The 19,204-nt window shown below is 39.1% G+C and overlaps 2 protein-coding genes across 8 annotated transcripts; both read right to left on the bottom strand.

Moving 5' to 3' along the window:
• Positions 1 to 572: 572 nt before the first annotated feature.
• On the bottom strand, positions 573 to 8,696 carry lztr1 (leucine-zipper-like transcription regulator 1). Of its 2 annotated transcripts, XM_044111914.1 has the most exons (20): positions 8,558 to 8,674; positions 8,128 to 8,343; positions 7,975 to 8,037; positions 7,839 to 7,895; positions 7,122 to 7,201; positions 6,921 to 7,029; positions 6,562 to 6,645; positions 6,418 to 6,475; positions 6,177 to 6,316; positions 5,884 to 6,085; positions 5,456 to 5,566; positions 5,260 to 5,352; positions 5,055 to 5,150; positions 4,178 to 4,370; positions 3,924 to 4,093; positions 3,417 to 3,700; positions 2,554 to 2,703; positions 1,555 to 1,660; positions 1,358 to 1,438; positions 573 to 900 (listed from the first exon to the last, which is right to left on the bottom strand). In XM_044111914.1, exons 2-20 carry the CDS (start codon positions 8,277 to 8,279, stop codon positions 784 to 786), a joined length of 2,346 nt encoding a protein of 781 aa, XP_043967849.1. In that variant the 5' UTR covers positions 8,280 to 8,343; positions 8,558 to 8,674; the 3' UTR covers positions 573 to 783. The 2 variants fall into 2 exon arrangements, with proteins under 2 accessions (XP_043967849.1, XP_043967850.1); XM_044111915.1 differs by having other exon boundaries at positions 4,178 to 4,367; positions 8,128 to 8,696.
• A 2,531-nt stretch (positions 8,697 to 11,227) lies between these two features.
• gal3st1a (galactose-3-O-sulfotransferase 1a) lies at positions 11,228 to 18,138 on the bottom strand. Of its 6 annotated transcripts, none has more exons than XM_044111744.1 (4): positions 17,926 to 18,138; positions 17,145 to 17,517; positions 14,408 to 14,554; positions 11,228 to 13,085 (listed from the first exon to the last, which is right to left on the bottom strand). In XM_044111744.1, the coding sequence occupies exons 3-4, from the start codon at positions 14,533 to 14,535 to the stop codon at positions 11,936 to 11,938; spliced, it is 1,278 nt and encodes a 425-aa protein (XP_043967679.1). In that variant the 5' UTR covers positions 14,536 to 14,554; positions 17,145 to 17,517; positions 17,926 to 18,138; the 3' UTR covers positions 11,228 to 11,935. The 6 variants fall into 6 exon arrangements, with proteins under 6 accessions (XP_043967679.1, XP_043967676.1, XP_043967680.1 ...); XM_044111741.1 differs by having other exon boundaries at positions 14,408 to 14,558; XM_044111745.1 differs by having other exon boundaries at positions 17,145 to 17,462; positions 17,926 to 18,135.
• Between the last annotated feature and the right edge of the window lie 1,066 nt (positions 18,139 to 19,204).

Raw genomic sequence — 19,204 nt, forward strand, 5'->3', positions numbered from 1 at the left:
ATTGTCTGGGTTTGGCCAGTGAGGTATTTTGCAAACTATACAACTGATGTTTAAAAAGCTAATATCTGCAAGGAATTGAAACAAAGTTTCAATAGCACAACAGATGTCAATTATGCAGTTTATTAAGGCTTTCATCACATGAATCCTACATGAAGATACAGTAACGTAATGGTCACTATTACATGGTTCCTTTTAAATAGGGATTTCTTTTTTGGTTAGTACTGATAACATTATAACTAGACAGACATAATGAAACAAAGAGTACACATTTTAATACTTTGTATATAATGACTGATTCCTTACATCACATATCAGAGACTCGATCACAGCTGAGAATAAAGCAAACTGAAGAACCGAGACAGATGGCGTCTAAACTGCACCTGGACAAAGTAAAGTTCCTGAAACACTTTTTTTTTGCATATACTGTCACAATCATGAACAGCAAAATGCGTATGGGTTTTAAAAACACTTGATAAATACTGAGCAGAGGACAAGCTTGCAAAAAGTTTGTGTTTACAAAATAAATGACAAAGTGTGTAAAAAGTTGTTTTTTGGTTGCTGTTTTTTTTTTATATACAGTATTTAACATTTCTAAGCCACATTCTGGTTTCTTTGTTGATTTCACTGCTGCCTCAAATACAGCGAGACACAAAATGCAGGGGCAAAAAAAAAAAAAAAACCCTTCTGGCAAATTAAATGAATTCCAGTGCAGCAGGAATGAATAGAAGTAGATAAGTAGGAGATGTATGGCTTCTTAGAAGTAAATAGCTCCTCTGAGTTATCCTAAATGTCAGAGCCCATTTCAGCACACTGTTTGTCTGATATGTGCGTAGCTAGAGACTCAATGATGTCCAACAACAGCAGCTGGCTGAGAGACCGCAAGTTGGGGAGCTTGGATACCTTTGGGAGGGGAGAACAAAGCAAAATGAAAAAATGTTTCAAAAATTAAGACAACGAGAGACAAAAATGGGCGTTAAGAAGCCGTTGATTCCACATGCATGACAAAAAAAATGGCAACATCGAGAGAAAAAAAAAAAAAAGAAGAAGCAGCAGAACGGAAACACAAACAGCAGAGCTAACACTCCAGTGAAGGAAAGTGAAAATTGACTGTTTCGCTGTTTCGTTAGATAACAAACAATAATCAGAGTGCCACTGCGACGCCCCGCTGCTCTTTGATGAGGTGCTTACACAGCCGGCCAAGCTGTAAACAGTCTCCTCTTTACTCAGAAAACGGAGCGTATTCCGCTAAGAGGTCAAACGTGTCAGTTTCCCCACAAAGACGACGAGACTAGAGGGTTAGCTCAGCTGCACTGAGTGGGCAGCACATCCCCCAGGCTTCAGATACAAGCCCACCCACCTTGATGAACTGATGGACAATAATGTGGAGGCAGTGCTTCTTCATGTCCAGAGCCTGCGTCTTGTCTGCCGCCTCCAGGATCTGGGGGAGGGGCCATCAAGCACGAGAAGTGAGAGAAGAAGTTCTTTACTCAGCAAGAAAGAGATTGTGTTTTCCCAATTAGGTCACAGATACCCCAAGGAGAAAAATATAAATACCTGCAGGACATTCTCCACAGTCACATTCATCTCCAGGTTCTGCTTACAGTACGCCTGGAGCCTGTTGTTGGAGAAGCCGTAATAATACGGAGCAGCAAACAGATAGCTGGTTATCAACGGTCAAGGAAAAACGCTCAAAACAGATGAGATGTCCGAAAAGAACTGCAGATATAGTCACATTAGGGAAAAATGTGTAAACTCAGGATCCAAAGATTCCCCTTTTTAATGCCCTTGAATAGCTAAGTGTGAGAAAAGACATAGAATCAAACAATGACCAACAAAAATTGGAAAATAAATAAAGACATTTGGTTAGAAGACATTTAAAACGTTACAAACTGCCCAAGACATAATTTACTGCCTGCAAATATGGTTTGAAAAGAAAATCTATTTACAACCTCAGATGACATTTTAGGTTCAAAAAGATGAATTTTTCTGCTTTAGCTGGAGGCGTGAATCTGTGGAATAACTTCAATAACGAGACGAAAGAATGCAAAGCATGTAGATTTAAATACATTTTTAAAATCAATGCCCTCATTAAAGCGTGGCTCCGAGTGGAGAAGGAATAGCTTTAAAAGGCAGAAGAAAAATCTACCTGCACTTTTGTCTGACGTGCATCTATTTTGTTTTGATTACTGTCTTCTTCTTCCAAGACAGCTTTAGAAACAAATACAGCTCATGCCCTGTGAGAATAGTGGGATTTATTAATCACCCGTTTCAAACCTGGAAAAGGAAAAGTTGCTTGAAGTTAGTTTTGTTTTATTTAAAGTGTATTAAGATTTTTATACTAGAAAATAAAAAATACTTGGTAAAAACATAAAAAAAATATTAATTTTGTGGAAGACTTTCTCCAGGATGTAGACCATCATGGTTTTTTTTTTTTTTTTTTAGAAATAGGATAAAGACTAAGACTAATTTGAAAATATTTTCAGATAAATATCCACCTAATTTAACCTGTCAATATTTAATTAAAAGCCATTTTCTAGAGTTTGAGAAGGATACAGAGAATCTTCTGGAGGCATGTTGACGTCACCGTAGTAAATGTAGCGCAGCATGGATTCAAAAGCCTGCTTGCTTGGTACCATCTCACCGATGGAAATATTCACCTGACCGTCTTCTGGCATGAAGGAGCGGAACATCGCCTCAAAGTAACTGGAATATCAATACAGGATATCAAACAACGGCGGTCAGTAAAACATGCACTCTCGTCCAGATACGTGGTGCATCTGGACAAGAGAGTTAAAAGAAGAGCTTTAAACTCTCCTTGAACGTTTTCACGATACATCCAAGTATTTTATTGGGATTTAATTTGACCTGCTGACACACAGTAGAGTGTAATTGTTAAGTGGAAGCAATTTTATGGATGGTTTTCAAAAACGATTTACAAATGAAAGTCTGAAGGGTGGCATCCATGTATATACTCCCTGGGATCCGATACCCCTAAATAAAAGTGTGAACGACTCTCTGCCTTCAGAAGTTACCTGAGAAGATTCAACCAACTGCATAAATACATCCTCTCCACTGTGAAACATGACTGTGAGAGCAGCATTGTGAACACAGTCAGAGCTGCAATGACCTAGTCAAAGTGTAGAACCTTAACTTTAACTTCAATCAATAAATGTGCAAAAAAGAGCACAGATTCTGGTTACATGATTCATAAATTGTGCATCTTTGACTGGTGACAGGCAGCCCTACACAGTATTGACTCCATTTTTTTTTTCTAAAGTCATGCATCATTTTCCTTCCACTTTACATTTATAAAGTACTTTTGCTAGGTCTAATTACATAATATGCAATAAAATAAAAAGGTGCCACCGGTAAGAGGGCTGCCTCGTCTTGTCACAGGTAATTAGAGTTCGAAGTACCTGGATCGAGCTGCAAGTATGGCTTTGTGTGCAGGTCGAGGATGTCCGTCCAACAGCAGAATAATGTCGCAGAACTCCAGTCCTCCTCCCTCCAGGTAGGCCTTCATGTCCTGCACCAGAGACGTCCCGATGTCCACTGGCTGGTCTGAATACACTCTGGGGGGAGGCTGCTGCTTCCGACGCACTATCTCCACTATCAGTGGGGTGGAAAGACGCTCAAACTCTTTGGTCATGATCACCTGATTAAAGTGGGACTCCTTCACTACGAAGTTGAGACAGTGCTCCTGGAGAAGGGAAGATTTTTTAAAATTTTTGAATTTGGATGACAAGTTACCTTTTCCTTGCTTATCTCATAATAAAGACCAACATGAACAAAATAAAGACAGACTGGTTTGAAAAAAGTCAAGTTAAGGCTCCACTGAACTACAACCACTAGAGGTCACTAGAAGAGTGATTTATATTTGGTGTTTTTCAGTTGGTTTTTTGTTTTTTTTATCTGGGCTGTACCTTGAGCTGGTCCAGCTGCAGCTTGTTGGCGTTCTCACAAACACTCAGAACATTCTGCAGATCCACAGACGCCTCGATGTACTGCACACAAAGCTGCTCCAGTCGCGAAAGCTTAAAACTTAGAGCGAGTTTGTACACGTCCATTATCAGAAGAACGTCCTGGACATGACCTGTGTGTAGATACAGGAATACATAGATACTCGCAGTAGCACATTGCTGGATTTAGTATCTAAACAGGAAAAAGTTAGGTGTACCTCTGCGAGGGTACTGAATCTTGTCAGTATAGAGAAACTGCATTAGGACTTCAAAAGGCTGAGCTTCTGCTTCCCTGATGGATACCTCCAGCAGGGGCTGCGTGCCCGATGGCCTATTGCCTGCTGGGACATCTCTTGGGCCTCCCGCTGCTCCCTCATCACTTTCCTCACTGCTGTCACGTTTGGTCCTCTGCTGAACAACAAGTTACGCAACATTTCTTCAGCATTCCCACCCCCATATTAATAACACAATTTATTACTGAAATATGAATTGTTAAAACTGGTGCTTCACACGCTTGTTGCTGCGACTGTTCTGTACAGAAAGGCTAACTAAGTGTCACCATGGTAGTTAGGATAAAGAAAATCACTTCACAGCTTCGTATCCACAAAGAGTAACCGGGCTGTTTACTTGTTATAAAAGTCGGTACAGGAAAACACGCAGTTAAAATGAACAGACACAAGTGGATCACCGTCAACATGGAGCACTTTTGTGGATTCCCAGGGTGCATTTTACAAACCAAAAACGCTCAGCTTTAAACAAGCGTTCTTTAAATAATTTTGTCCGTTCCTCCCTGTAGAACAGCTCAAACTCCAGTGAGATTGGAAGGAGAGTTTCAGTAAACAACAAATTGAAATTCTGGTCACAGATTTTCAACTGAGTGCCGGACATCTTACGTTTTTATATAATAGCTTTCTTCTTTTCATCTTCCATTTGTGGAGAGCATGACTAATAATTACCCCACTAACAGCTTGCCATTGCACCTTCATTACAATTCACAGCTATTTTGTGTCTGAAATGCAGTAAAGAAGCTAGATTTTAGCTCACTTTGTGGATTTAAAATGATTTCCTGAAACACGTGATGTGTGTCACTCTGACCTGTCGCTGCCTGTCTCGGGCCTGCAGGATTTTCTTCCGCAGCCACTGACACCTCGCAGTAACTATGGCTATGTGCCCCAAGACTCTCTCTTCTCTCTGTGAACACAATAACAACAAGACAAACCATTGACAAAACTTGGACTACGGGGAAGCCAAGATTTAATTTCAATCATGAGTTTGGAAGAATCACTGCAGGCTCACACACCTCTCCCAAAATGAACTCCACATCACAGAACTGACGGTTCTCCCACAATTTGCCATAATCCTCGTGAAGGGTACACTTTGGGTAGCTTGAGAACTGCAAGACAAGCATTTATGAAGCAGCCTGCTATCGACTTTGCAGGTCACGGACAAAATATAAGTGCAAGTTTAAGAGTACTGCAGCAATCATTTCCATTTACCTGGAATCTGTACATCTCCCCACTGCGTACGTTGTTGTCCACAGTCCCTCCAAAAATGTACATGGCATCTTGAATCACAGCAGCAGCATGGAAAAGTCTCCCACTGGGCATCTGAGTGGGAAAAGAGAAATTTAACTTCAGTTAAAGAGAACTTCAGGAATGCAAAAAAAAAAATCTGGAGAGTTTCTTAATTGCAAATTCAGTAAATGAGTATGCTATTCTGATAACCATGGGTTTTGCAACAAAGGATAAAGAGGAAAAAAAAGAGGACACAAACAAATGTGAAAAGAAAGGAGGGACACAAAAAAGGATGGATGGAGGGAAGGAAGGAATAACACCTTTATTTAGGCAAGAGAGAAGCAAATTAAGTTGGGAAATACAAAGATTTTTCCATACTCATAAAGGTTCTGGATTACCCGGACTCATACCTCACTGTCTTGACTGGGGTGAATCACCTCCCAGGTCTGAGAGTCCACATCATAACAGTGAAGCTCATTGGGCAGAGTGTTGTCAGCAGCCCCTCCAAATACGTACAGGTGGCGGTCAAAGGCGACCATCGTGTGTCCGTAGCGTCTCTGAGGAGGAGGAGGAGAGCCCCGCAGTAAATGCTCCGTTGGGATGCGTGTCCACCTGAGAACAAGGATGTTGGTTACATTTTAGAGATCTGATGCATTAATGCTTGAGCTTTGTTTAGATTAAAAAAATATTAAAAAAAACTCACATGTGGCCTTTAAACTCAAACTGAAAGAGATTATTGGTGATTTTGGCTCCACTCTGACCGGAGAACACAAACATCTTATCCTGGCATACAGCGACAGGGAAGTTACAGCAAGACGGAGGAATCTCCCCACTCTGGTCAATCTGGTGGTCACAAAGTCAAAAGGGAAGCAGATGAAGAGAAATATAATTTCTATGTGTTTTATTTATAATTATTTCTTTTAAAAAAGAAGAATTGAACAGACCTCTTCCCAGCATGCATGTTCTCGGTCCTGCAGACTGATTGTCCACATGTCATTCAGCCTACACACAAAAAGCAAACATCACTGAATTATAATTCGGCACATCAGTGTGAGAGTGAGATCAGAGAAACAGTCTAAAAATCATACCTGGCGTTTCCATCATATCCAGCAAAAATCCACAGCTTGTCATTATACACTGTGGCGCCATGTGCAGATCTGGCCACTGGCAAGCTGAAACAAAGTCACAGAATACACAGATAAAGAGTAGTGTGTACTGTAACCCTATAAAGAATACAACAGTTTAACTGTAAGGCAATGTAAGCTAATTTAACTTCCTTCAAGCACTACCTAACATTTTTGGATGACTTTTGACAAATATCACTCACCACTCATGCAAAAACTAATAAACTCAAACATTAGTAAAAAAAAAACAAAACAAAAAAAAAACATTCACATAATGAGATTATTCTTGAATAATCTAGTCCATATGCACTAATAATGTTTACCTTCCCTCCACCTTCCACTCGGTCCACTGTCCTGTGGCAAACTTGTACTCAAAAAGGTCGTTTTTGTTTTTCAAGTTTGAATTTGAATAGATATCTCCTGTGTAGCCCCCTGAAATACAACAGGACACAAAAGTAGACCCTTAGAGGACACCAAAATATTCTATTACATATTTTCAAAACTAAAAAGAAGAACCTAGTTACCAAAGACAAACATGCTGCTGCCATAGACCACTGCAGAGTGGTGGTATCTTGGAGCTGGTGGAGTTCCAGTGGTGAAAGCTCTGTGAGACACATAGAGACCACATGTTGAAGCACAGGGTCTTGTGGGAGGTCTCATTCCCCTTACACATTTTGATCATGTTACAACCACAAACTATAAAGTATTTTATATGACAGATCAAAGCAAAGTAATGCAAAAATCTGTGTGGAAAGAGAGGCATACGTTGTTTAAAAATGATTAACAAGTAGTTTAGAAAGTGGAGCATGCATGTGTTTTTATCTGGTATAATTATGTAAAATTCAGAGCAATTATCTGACATCAAATTAATAAATAGAGTCAGTGCACCTGTGTGTAATAAAAAAAAAACAAGGAACACAGCAGACAGGCGTTTGTGGTGAAAATTAACACTGTACATCACCATGTACACATCAACCTCAGGTTGAAACATGGTGGTGGCAACATCATGCTTTTTGGGAAGCGCTTATTCAGACATCAACCAAATGATTAGAACTAGGGTTCTAGCAGGTCATCAACCCGTAACACATAGACAGAGATAAAATTTTATTGATCTCACATAAGAAAACTATTCAAGTTTGTGATTATAAAATGACAAGATGAGAAAAAGTTCAAAGGAATATGAATATTTTTGCAAGGTACTTTGTATAAGGAGGTTTCTGATAAAGATGCAGCAGGCTTACCGACACCAAGAGCAGTCCTTGACATCAAAGCGAAGTAAATCATTCAGCATGTTTTTCCTGTTGAGAGGCGCAGAGTTGAAACACTCTGGATGTTGTGCATAAAATAGGAAACATCACCCATCAGTCTAAAACTCACCCATTGTCTCCTCCAAACACATATATAGCATCCCTGTACGCCACAACAGTGTGCTTACTGCGTCTGTGTAAAGGTAAATAGAAACTCAGAGTGAACATGAGATTAAAGGAAAAGAAATGAGTCATGATCTGAGGATGATTGGAAGAAAGTTACCTTGCTCCCACAAACTCATCACATGGAGGGAGTCTTCTCCAGCGGTGTACTGTCTCAAATGGGCCAAAGTTGAGCGTCAAGTACTCCACGCTATCCGAGCAGCTGTGGTCGAAATCAACACTGGGCGCCACTTTAGTTGATTTACAGGACATTTTGGCTAGCAACTCATCTGACAGAGGATCAGTTCTCAGGGCAACTCATCCGTAAAGATTTTCTCTGTTAACGACATCATTAATGGCAGCCTTCCGCTAATAGAGCTATTAAATTTTGTAAAAGCGTATAAAGTTTCCCAAAAGAAAGGCAAAAAGGTTTAAAGTAAAGTTGAAAAAAAAAGATGGCACTGTTAGTTTGTACAATATACTCTGCTAGCTAGCGTTGTTCGGCTAAGCTAAACACAAACTGTTCTAAATGTTAGCAATTTTCTGCTTACATTAGGCTAAAATATCTGCCCCACCAACCAAAAACTGCGATAAATATAGATAGTTGGAAGATCTTCAAGACAGAAACTAGCAAAGTAAGAGGATTATCACAACACGCCCCCTTCACACCCGGTGATGGCGTCACTTCCTGTTGAAAAGAAGCCACTCGCACTTCTTCTTTTTGTTTAATGGTGACTGGCAAACAACGTTTCGGTGCTTTACCGCCACCGCCTGGGACAGAATGTATGTCATGGCGCTTTCCATAGGTGCTCGATGTTATACTACGCTCTCGGGGCAGCATTTGTTAGGAAAAGTATGGGCAGGGGGGCAAAGAAGTTTTGTCATTTGCACCTAACAGCTCTAACACTTTTTGTGTTCCTAAGGCATCTCCATTCAGTGGGGAGGTGGGTTTACAGTTCACTGTAGGTTGCCTTAAGAGGATTTGTTCATTGAAACACATTTTGAGTTTCTAAAAGCTGTAAAAAATAAAATAAAAAAAATAAAAATGTTTTCTCACAAAAATTTCAACAATGGGAAGAGACTGTAAACGTTTTAGGATTTTGAAGACTTCTGCATCTTGCAATGCACTCTGAGGGAAAACTTACATGGATGACCAGATCTGAGTATGTAGGCAGTTGTTCTCCATGTCCTCGATTTGCAGACTGTTTTGTACAGTCGGATAACTGATTTCAAATTTTTCTTGGACCCCTTTAATTCCTCTAGCAGAACCATAAACTACTACAACCTTCTGTCAGCAATTTTGATCTTACCTTAAATATGCCAAAAATGATGTTCGCAAGTTATTTTAGGCATAATATATAAATGCTATTGAACTGAACTGAATATCCAATGTTTATGTTTTAATATTCTCAAACAGCATTATATGTGACTGGTCTGTTTAGATTTTTCTGAAAAGTCATTTCAAAGACATGGTCCAAAAAGGTATTTTGGCATCTCACGGTTGATTTTTCAGAGATGTGATTATGCCCTTATTAGGTTCTAAAGGTTTTATGTATCTTAATATTATGTGCTGTAAAAACAAGGCACATTATAATGAGTAACAACAGTGGCGGTTTTTTGTATGGACCATGTGGGATATTGCCCAGGGCTGCAATAGAACCAGTGGTAGTGGTTTAGATATGGGCCACAACACCAGATAAAATCACACAACTTATGTCAGCTCCACCCTAAACAACTCTTCTATTCATTTTATGCATGTGTAGGTGTGGCCAGATGACAACAAAAAAAGTTGTGGCAACTGCCCTCTGGGTGATGGACTGCAGTTTCACCCGTCTTGGACTAAAATGTGAATTTCCCTCTGGGTTTAATGGAGTATATTTATGTATTCATTCACTCATTCATTCATCCTTATCAGACATCAAGGAGCCACCAAACAGATTTACAATTTTTACAATGATTTGTTTATGGGACGTTACTTTTCTTTTCAGATATAAATGCTCAGAAGGGGCTGGGTGTAGCTTCTGGGCAGACTTGTGCCAAAACAACAAACAAAAGGAAACTATCCAAAATATTGACCTACCAATTCAAAATAAATAAAACAAATAAAAATAACTTACCTCCCAAACCACGATAAACAGGAGAATATTGGGGGTCAAAATGAAAGGCATACAAACTACTTAAATTATTTTGCTATTGCACAATGTTGAGAATGTTCTGCAGAGATGCAGGTTCAGGTAAATGCCTGAATGATGAGGAATAGCATCGTGCAGACGAAAGGCGGTCCACACAGTGTCATCTTCTTCAACTCATCCACATCTCTAAAAACACACTTTCACAATGAAAAAGGGAACAAATCTATAAATATATAGGATATAATCAGGCAATTGCCACTACCAAAAACAGAAAAAGTTTAATCTAACTTCACATCAGACAGAGGAAGAAAAATGTTTGTGTTTGTATGCATTTATCTGGATTACCCATAACTCTTAGATTAAACGTCTAATTTGTAATTTTTCTTGCTATTTAAATGCAAGGAAAACCTGGTTTGTTGTCAGATTTGATACTAATTGTCGGTATTTTCACCCGTTGTTGGCAGACTTATTCTGCATCATAGAGTATAGTAAAATTGGAAAAATAACATCAGAAGAAAGTTTCTGCTTTAAATTTCTTTCTTTTGGTTTGAACATAGAAAATGTTACCCTTTACCTAATTAATAATAAATTTATGACATTATCTGTATCAACGAGGGATCATATGGAAACCAGTAGGCAGCAGATAAATTAATGAACAAATAAATCCCTTAAAAAGCACTGAAAACAAGGGGAAAAAAACACAGACACAGAAACAGATGATTTATCATTAAATGAATCAAAATAAAGAAACATGCAATGCTGCAGCATAATAAAATAATATATAACTTTTTCCCAATTGATTTCCTTCTGCCACTGCAGGTTATGACAGCAAGGCTGCATACAATCAGGGATGCAGATCATGTTTAACACAGTTATTCACCATCAAAGGACAGCAGAGAAATTATATATTTACTTCTCACAATTTATAATACACAGATATAATCGTTTACCTAAAAATCCTGACAACACAACTTATAGAAGAACTTGCTGCTTAAGACCTAACCTTCAGACGTTAGAAAGAGAAAAGATCCTCAAGAACCAATACGTAGCAGAAATCTTAAGTACCATTAAAGACACACACAAAAAAAATTATTGTTTTGATTGCATAGAGCTTTACTTCCTTTTTGATTAATGTGATGATCTTCCTCATATTATTCAATAGATATCAAAATAACAGGTATTCGATGCGTTTTTAATACCATGAATTATACAATCACCCTGTTTTTAGGCCTTTCAAGTGCTACTCTTAAAAGGTAACCATCATTATTATACATATTTATTACAATTTAATAGCTCTGCAGAGAGCTATTTCTATAGTAAGATGTTATTCATCTCTTACAATGTTCCTGATATTTTTGTAAGAATGTTTTTGTTAGATTTTTTTCTGTTTAATGTTTGGCCAGTTTTACCTTTTAAATGCAGCAGTGTCAGATTTAATACTTGTACATTCACTGTTTTCACACCATATTTTTACCCTTCATTCAAAACCCTTTTATACAAGTTAAACATTTTCATCAAGGAAGACAGTTTGATATTCATAAGTTAATATTATAAACTGTTCTATGCTCCTGTAAAAATTTAGTTGGTATGGCAACAATTCTGATTTTATCAGAGGCTACTTAGTTCGTTGTGAACATATCCACTCCCTTTCAGTGTTTCAAAGCTGAACACTACAAAGTTTCTGCTGTTCTTACAGAGTGTGTTTGGTGTAGACTGTGACATCTGCCAACTGTACTCTGATATACTTTTCTTCTTCTTCTTTTAATTGGTGACCTGGCTTCATGCTCAGAAGCTAGGTCACCAGTTAAGGATGTTTCGAACATGGCCCCACAGCTTGGTGATCCACAGGTTCACCCCCAGTTCTGTCAGGTACTGAATCTCTGGCATCAACATCTTGCGACACAACTTCCGATGCGTTTTGCCCACATTCTTCTTTAGGTTATAGCCCATGATAGACTTCTCTCCTATTGGCTGCCAGGGCTGCATGTCTGTCTCCTGGATGCTGCCGGCTTCTACGGCCTGGCCTCCCTCAATGCATATTGATGCCATCTCTTTGTTTCTTTTCCGAAGTTCTGCCACGTCTTTGGCCATACGCTGCCGTCCATAGGCATCTACCTTCTTCCAAAATGTTTGGTTGAAGTCCTGGTATAGCTTCCAGTCAATGGCATTCCACTCAAGAGCCCTGGCCCTCAGCTCAGGGGTAAGTTTAGACACAGTGGACCCCTTGCGGGCATTGAGCTTGAAGAAGAGCAAGTCGTCCAGCTCCCAGCATAGAGCATCTTTGAGCAGGATCAGCGATTCCTCAAAGTGTTCCACCAACATGACCAGATGGAAGCGCTCCGAGATTAATCTGATTCCCTCGTCTACCTGTGGATTCTCCAGCTCCAGAGTGTTGTCAAGTCCAAAGTCAAAGAACAGCAGGTTCTTGAGGTAGAAGGAATTAAAGCCCTCTGGATCAAAGTAGCTGTGGGGGTCAAGCAGGAACTCCGTCAGCTTGTCGTCACCTGGTATCGTCCAGGTAAAAGGCACTACCCGGCCAAAATAGTGGAATGATGACTCAAAAAGTTCTGCCGGGTCTCTCAGAATGGTGATGTAGGATGTGTCTAAAGGAAGTAGTTTAGCCAATTCTGGAGCATTGAACCGCATGTGATTACAGATGATGTTGAAGCACATTCCAGGTTTGTAGTCTTTGACCTGGGAACGTTGGAAAAGGGATGGATAAAAGAAGTCATTCCTGCTGTTGGGAAATGCAAACTGAAGATGGTGTTTCTCTCCAAAACGGAATAGGATGTTGAGGAAAGTGCTGCTGGCCGTTTTGTGTGTTTTCATGAACATTATGTCCACTTTAGGAGAGCATGACTGGCTGGAGTTTTTTTGGGACATGTTGGAGGATGTTTTAGGGTGAAGATGGGATGGACGATGGGCACAGGAATAAGGCACTGGGACCCTGCAGATAGAAAACATGAAAAGGCTGTAAGGAGGAGATATTTGGAAAAAGTAATGATTGCTGTGCTTTACAAAACTATGCATGCCCACTGAATCTTTAGATATTTTGCTACAAACAAAAGCTTCAGTGTCATTTATATTATGTGACTGACCAATATGGCTGTCAATATAAAGCAGCTGTGGTAATGTATTATGTCTCTAACAGTTTGTGGAGGCTGAAATCCTTTTAAAAGAGCTCAAATTCAGTCAGATTAGGATTAAAACATTGATGCTGACTATATTTTAAACTCTTGTCAGATGTAGGATCATTATTCTGAACTGCTAATAATGGCCATTGATTGGGCTGATCCAAAGCCCAACATTGTTTAAAACATTTTATACAATGTTTTCTTCTGGAATTAAACCTCCATCCAAATCTCAAATCATTGGCAACCTTAAACAGGTCTCCTTCATATAATTCTCCGTATTTAGCTCCCTCCATCTTTCCTTCAATTTTGAATAGCTTTCCAGTTCTTTCTGAAGAAACTTCCCACCACAGCATGTCGCTGTCACCGTCATGTTTTCCCATGGATATGGTGTGTGAGTTCAGAGTTCAACTGGTTCTGGTTATATTTGCAGTTGTGCCTTCCTCTATTCCTTTTGTAGAGAATTGAACAGCAGAATATTTGTTTTGTTGCACAAATCTGCTTTTAACTTTTCCACAAATTTATCCCCAACATGTCTGATGTGTTATATTTGTTCTCCTACAAACATCAGAGGCCTTCATAGACTGCAGCTTTATACTGAAATTAAACTACATGCAGGTGACACTATTTAGGTGACAACCAGTTGCAGTGGATTTCATTTAGATCCAACAGCATAAAGGATCTGAATACAAATACTAGCATACTTAATAATGAATGTATTATTTTCCTCCTACTTCACAATTATGTGGCTCTTTTTGTGCAAGTCTTTCAAACTGAATACAGTCAAACTAGATTCAATTACAAGGTTGTAACATGGTAAAATGTGGAAAACGTTCACTCTACTGCCAAAATATATATTGCAAACATAAATTGATTTAGAATCTACATAAATTATTCTATACAGATGCATTTTAAACTTATTAAAAATTGATGATTTATATGAAAATAGTCAAGATTATTTTGTGGACAATGAATAAAAATAAAGAGGACAATAAAATTCAGGAAACTGTGAGGGAATGCTCAACTCATTGGATTGTAGTTAAATATTTCACACATCATCTTGTGTTACAGGAAAAAATAGTTTTGATTTTAGACAATGTTTTCCTAAAAACTGAGACTCGAGCACTGCAAGTCTTACTCTGGTGGGTTGAAGTGGGCTTGTTGGATGGGGAGACAGTAAAGCAGGATCATACAGCTGGTTAGAAGTGTTCCCAGGATGAGGCCTTTGCACATGGACCTCCATTGTCTCCCTTGCTTGCCAGCCATGGTCCAGCAAGTTCAAAGTCTACCTTAAAGACACAGAACACAGTTTTGTCATTTTCATAACCCATTAAGCTGTGTTTTATTATATTCTCACTTTGCAAAAAGCTTGGACTTCAGACTCGTTACTGTTTTTAAGTGGTTACTGCTAATAGGAGATAAGGCTAGAGAACACAATGACGACACTTTAAATAATTAACTCAGATCATTCCCCAGGGATTTAATTAGAAAGTGACTTCACATAGATTACAATCTCGGTTCTCTGGTTTCCTAACGTCCCGAGACAGAAACTTGACCGACTAGAAAAAGAATAGCAATGCAATTACAATACATTGCTATTACAGAAAGAATAATTCATTTCTAGCTTTCAGAGCTTGACTGAGTGGCTGGTTAAGGTTTAGAAATAAGTATAATAAAAAGCAACAAATCATTCATATTGTAAATAACAGCTCTGCACACAATAATCTTTTTGTGGACTGGAGTATCGCCACAGATTGTAACTGAAGCTGGAGGGGAACATGAGCCGACATCTGGGACATGAACTTGCACTTTACATTTCAATATAGCTGTCCTTGTGGGGCTCAAGCAGTTTCACGTAACGAGGCATCTTTCTGCTGATGACGTGGGTAGCCAAATTATATGAGGTGACACTGGCTGCAGGCTTTAACTCGGTGGTTAGCAAAAAATAAATAAAAATTATGGTTCTTGTGACCTGAAGTGTAGAGCCTTGTGTTCCCCGTTAAAGAATAAATAATGCACTACTGTGGAAAATGATATATGTTCTCTCCTGCAGACTGAAGTAAGATGAGCTACCTGCCGACTCAGCAGAGAACATCTGAAGATGTACAACTTTAGATAACCCAATGCTACCTCAACACAGAGAATACATTACTGATATGGGAGGGCTTTATTCTATGTTAAAAACCGTTGTACCAGAATGGGTTATCTGTATTTAGTCGTTGCAATTTTTATGTTTGTTAAGGTGTTAATACCGTTTAGATGTTTTTCTGGATAGATCACAAAATAAATCTCTACCGTTTGGTTAATGTCTTAAAAGCAAAAACTGACACTGAATTTTATTTTATTTCATTGAGGTGAAGTGAATTTTGAAACCTATTATAGTAACATTATGCGCAAATAAAATAACTTTGGCCAGTTATTTACTGTTGTGGAAAATGAAATGTTGCTTTGTCACAGCTGAATCTGGGAAACTTGTTTATCAAAGTGGCACAGCACAAGTTTAACATTTCATACATACTCCTAGATCCTAAAAATGTGGGTGTCTGATAACGACTAACTCTTTAAATCAAAGAAGCATTTAACATGAAATAAATAAATAAATAAAAAACATGCACAAAACAGAGCATTCTTCAAATTAGCTGGACAGATAAGAGATCCTTCCTATCTATGGCCATCAGACTCTACAACTCTTTAAAGAACCCTGAATAATATAATTTACTATAACATTCAATTTAAGAATCAATAAAGTATTTTTAAAATTGAAATTAATTGATTTGAATTCATTGAAGTTTGTGTAAATTGTTGAGAAGTTTTCCTTCCCTAGAGAATTTCTTAATAAAGGTGGGAGGGGAACTGTCGGTCTTCATAATGGTGTTTGTTTGAACAGCAAAAAAATCTGGGTTTTTGACTTAAGATCTACAGAACATTCTTATCATAAATTATTTTTTTCTGTTTTAAAAATCAGCTGGTTTTAAAAGAAAACTGTTGCTGCCATGCTTACCATAATACTTACTATACTATTGTTAAAAGTTGATAGCAATTATTTATTTTTTCTTTAATTGTTATTCAAGCAATGGAGGTTGCTACATTGAGATTTAATCTCGATCCGGGTTTAAACCATGTGTTTCTATAAAGTGAGAAACTTTGTCCAGAGTTAGAACTACTCTACCAATCTAACCCAGTGCTGGTGAGGATAACCAGTGAGTGATTCCAAGTTTGAAGCATTTCTGACAAGACAAAAAAAGATAATTATTAAGTAAAAATATGCCATTCATTCACACTTAATACTAAAAGACTTTGATCAGCACTTTGGGTCTGTTTAAAAAAAAAAAAAAAATCCCAAGAAATTACATACTTCTGTTTTTTTAAGTATTTTTATAGAAGGAATATGTAAACATTAATATTTAAATACAGTGAAATTTAATTCAAAAATTCACATTCAAAACTATTTTCTTAATCCCAAAGGGAAATTAAATGTTAAGTGGGGATATGTCTACTTTGTCTAGGTGTACAGAAATAAAAGTAGGCCAAGATTAAAATTTCTTTAGAAAGTAGAAAGTGCTTCAGAACGGTGGGAGGTTGTAACTGAAGCACGATCCTGTCCGTTCTCCTTGTCGCAAGTAAATCTAAAACTCTCTTTGTCTTTCTCCTATTTGTGTGGTGTTTAAATATTTTAGGAAAAGATTGAACTTGACAGAAATCACAACCATTTTCTGTGGAATTACACGTCTGAATAGGCTGTAAATTATCAGCAATATTGCAGTCTTTTTACAAATTACCCAAAACTTCAGCTTTAAAATAAATAAATAAATAAAATAAAATAAAAATCCATTTAGAACAAATATACATCTCAAAACACGAGAGGAACTTCTTACCTTCATGCATTTACCCAAAGAGAAACAAGTGCACAAGACAGAGCATTCTTCAATGTTGTCCTACTCCATCATGTTCTCCACCCATTTCCAGAAGATTCGTGGAAGTCGATCTCCTTATTGAGGCTCCTCGTGTGTCTGATCTTAACAGGCTCATTCCGACTCCTCTGATCTTCTCATCACAGATCCGATGCCGCAGCTCCCATTCATCTATTTGCTGTGCCGCCTCTCCTCTTTCTCCCCAGTCACTCTGCGTGCACACCTGATGCCTCCGACCTGTGCTGCCTCCTCCCTTCACTTTCAATTCCAAAACTGATCCTGCTGAATGAAGCACAGCAGGGAGGCTCATGTAGCCACCCGTGACGTCAAAGTCTCTCTGTCAGGGGACATGAACAAGTCGGTGAGCATGAAAATAAAAGAAGGAGGGCAGGGAGGGAGAGCAGGAGAAGGAGAGGGAGGAGAGAGGCCGTATATGGCCCCTATTCTGTGTTCACACACAGAGGGCTATTGAGTGTGGACACTGAAGTCTGAGCTGCATGTTGACAGGAGGGGTGGAAAAAGGCATAGAAAGGACAAATGCAGAAATCCAAAGCACAAAGGCGCTAATTGTTCCAGCTGATCAAAACGGCACTGTCTATTGTCTGAAATGCTTATTTAGCAAGCTGGAGCTCTGCATGTGGTAGAATGAATAAACACAGTATGGCTTCTACATTTTGCACAACAGACCAACAAATTATATGAACAAACACTTCCCTTTTCGTAATGTTAGAAGCTGAAATCCTACCTGCAACTGCAAGTGCCTGCTGTTTAATCCTGTTAGGAAGTCAATACTTTCCTGAAACATTTTAGCTGATACAAGTTTTCATGTCCAATGAACTACTTCACATTTTAAAAACAAAGTATTTTAAGATTGTATGACATAGACAAGGGGTGCCCAAAGTCAGTCCTCGAGGGCCGTCATCCTGCGTGTTTTAGTTCTCTCCCTGGTGGTAGCAACAACCTTTTCAGCATGTCAACGTTCTTCTTAGGCCTTCTAATGAGCCATTATTTGATCCAGGTGCGTTAAACCAGGGGGAGAACTGGTTGCAGGATGACGGCGCTGGAGGGCCGGTCTCCTGCAACTATTAGATGTATCTCTACTTCAACACACGTGAGTCAAATAATGAGGTAATTAGCAGGACTCTGGAGAACCTGACTGCACTCGGGAGGTGACTCAGCTGTTGGATTCAGGTGTGTTGGATCAGGGAGACGTCTAAGAGTTGCAGGACACCGGCCCTCGAGGACCAGGAGAGCCCACCCCTGTCCCAGGTGCAATCAAGTTCTCCAGAGTCCTGCTCATGACCTCATTATTTGACTCAGGTGTGTTGAAGTAGAGATACATCTAAAGGTTGCAGGAGACCGGGCCCTCGAGGCCTGGAGTTGCCTACCCCTTCCTGAAAAGGAAAAACATACATTTAAAAAAAGAAATAAAATTCACAATTTGAAAATCTGAAAATTGTCTTGTACATACAACTTGAAAAATAAAACACTCTTTAAAAAAAAAAAAAAGAAAAGCTGGATGTTTGGGGTGCAAATACTTTTCCAAGGCAAGGTGTTATTGGTGATGGGCAAAAGGCATGAAGCATGTTTTATGTAATGCTGTTCCTAATATTTCTTATGTAAGACAACAGTATTTCAGTAGAGGACAAAATGAGCATTCCACTGTGGCTGACAAGTCTCTTTGGCTCTGCATGGCAGGATGTAGCAATATGCTGCCACAATGCCTCACCCAGTGCAGTACACCCCAACTCCATCTCCCGTTTACTGAAGCTCGGGTCTGTAGAACACAGACTCGGTCTATCCCACATTCGTCAAGCCGGAGCACAACACTGCTGCGTTTGTTCCACTGGGAATGCCTCTGCCTTCAGGCACCCCCACCAAGTGTCAGGTCGAGACTCCAACAGGGTGGGCATGCGTGGAATGCGGAGCTGGGCGTAAGCAGCGTTAGGAAGCTGGGGAGAGTGGAGTGTGATGGGCCCACTCCCCACAAGATCAGAGCTGCTCATCAGAGGGTGGAAGGAATG

This window comes from Gambusia affinis, linkage group LG03, assembly GCF_019740435.1.
Source record: "Gambusia affinis linkage group LG03, SWU_Gaff_1.0, whole genome shotgun sequence".
Lineage (NCBI taxonomy): Eukaryota > Metazoa > Chordata > Actinopteri > Cyprinodontiformes > Poeciliidae > Gambusia > Gambusia affinis.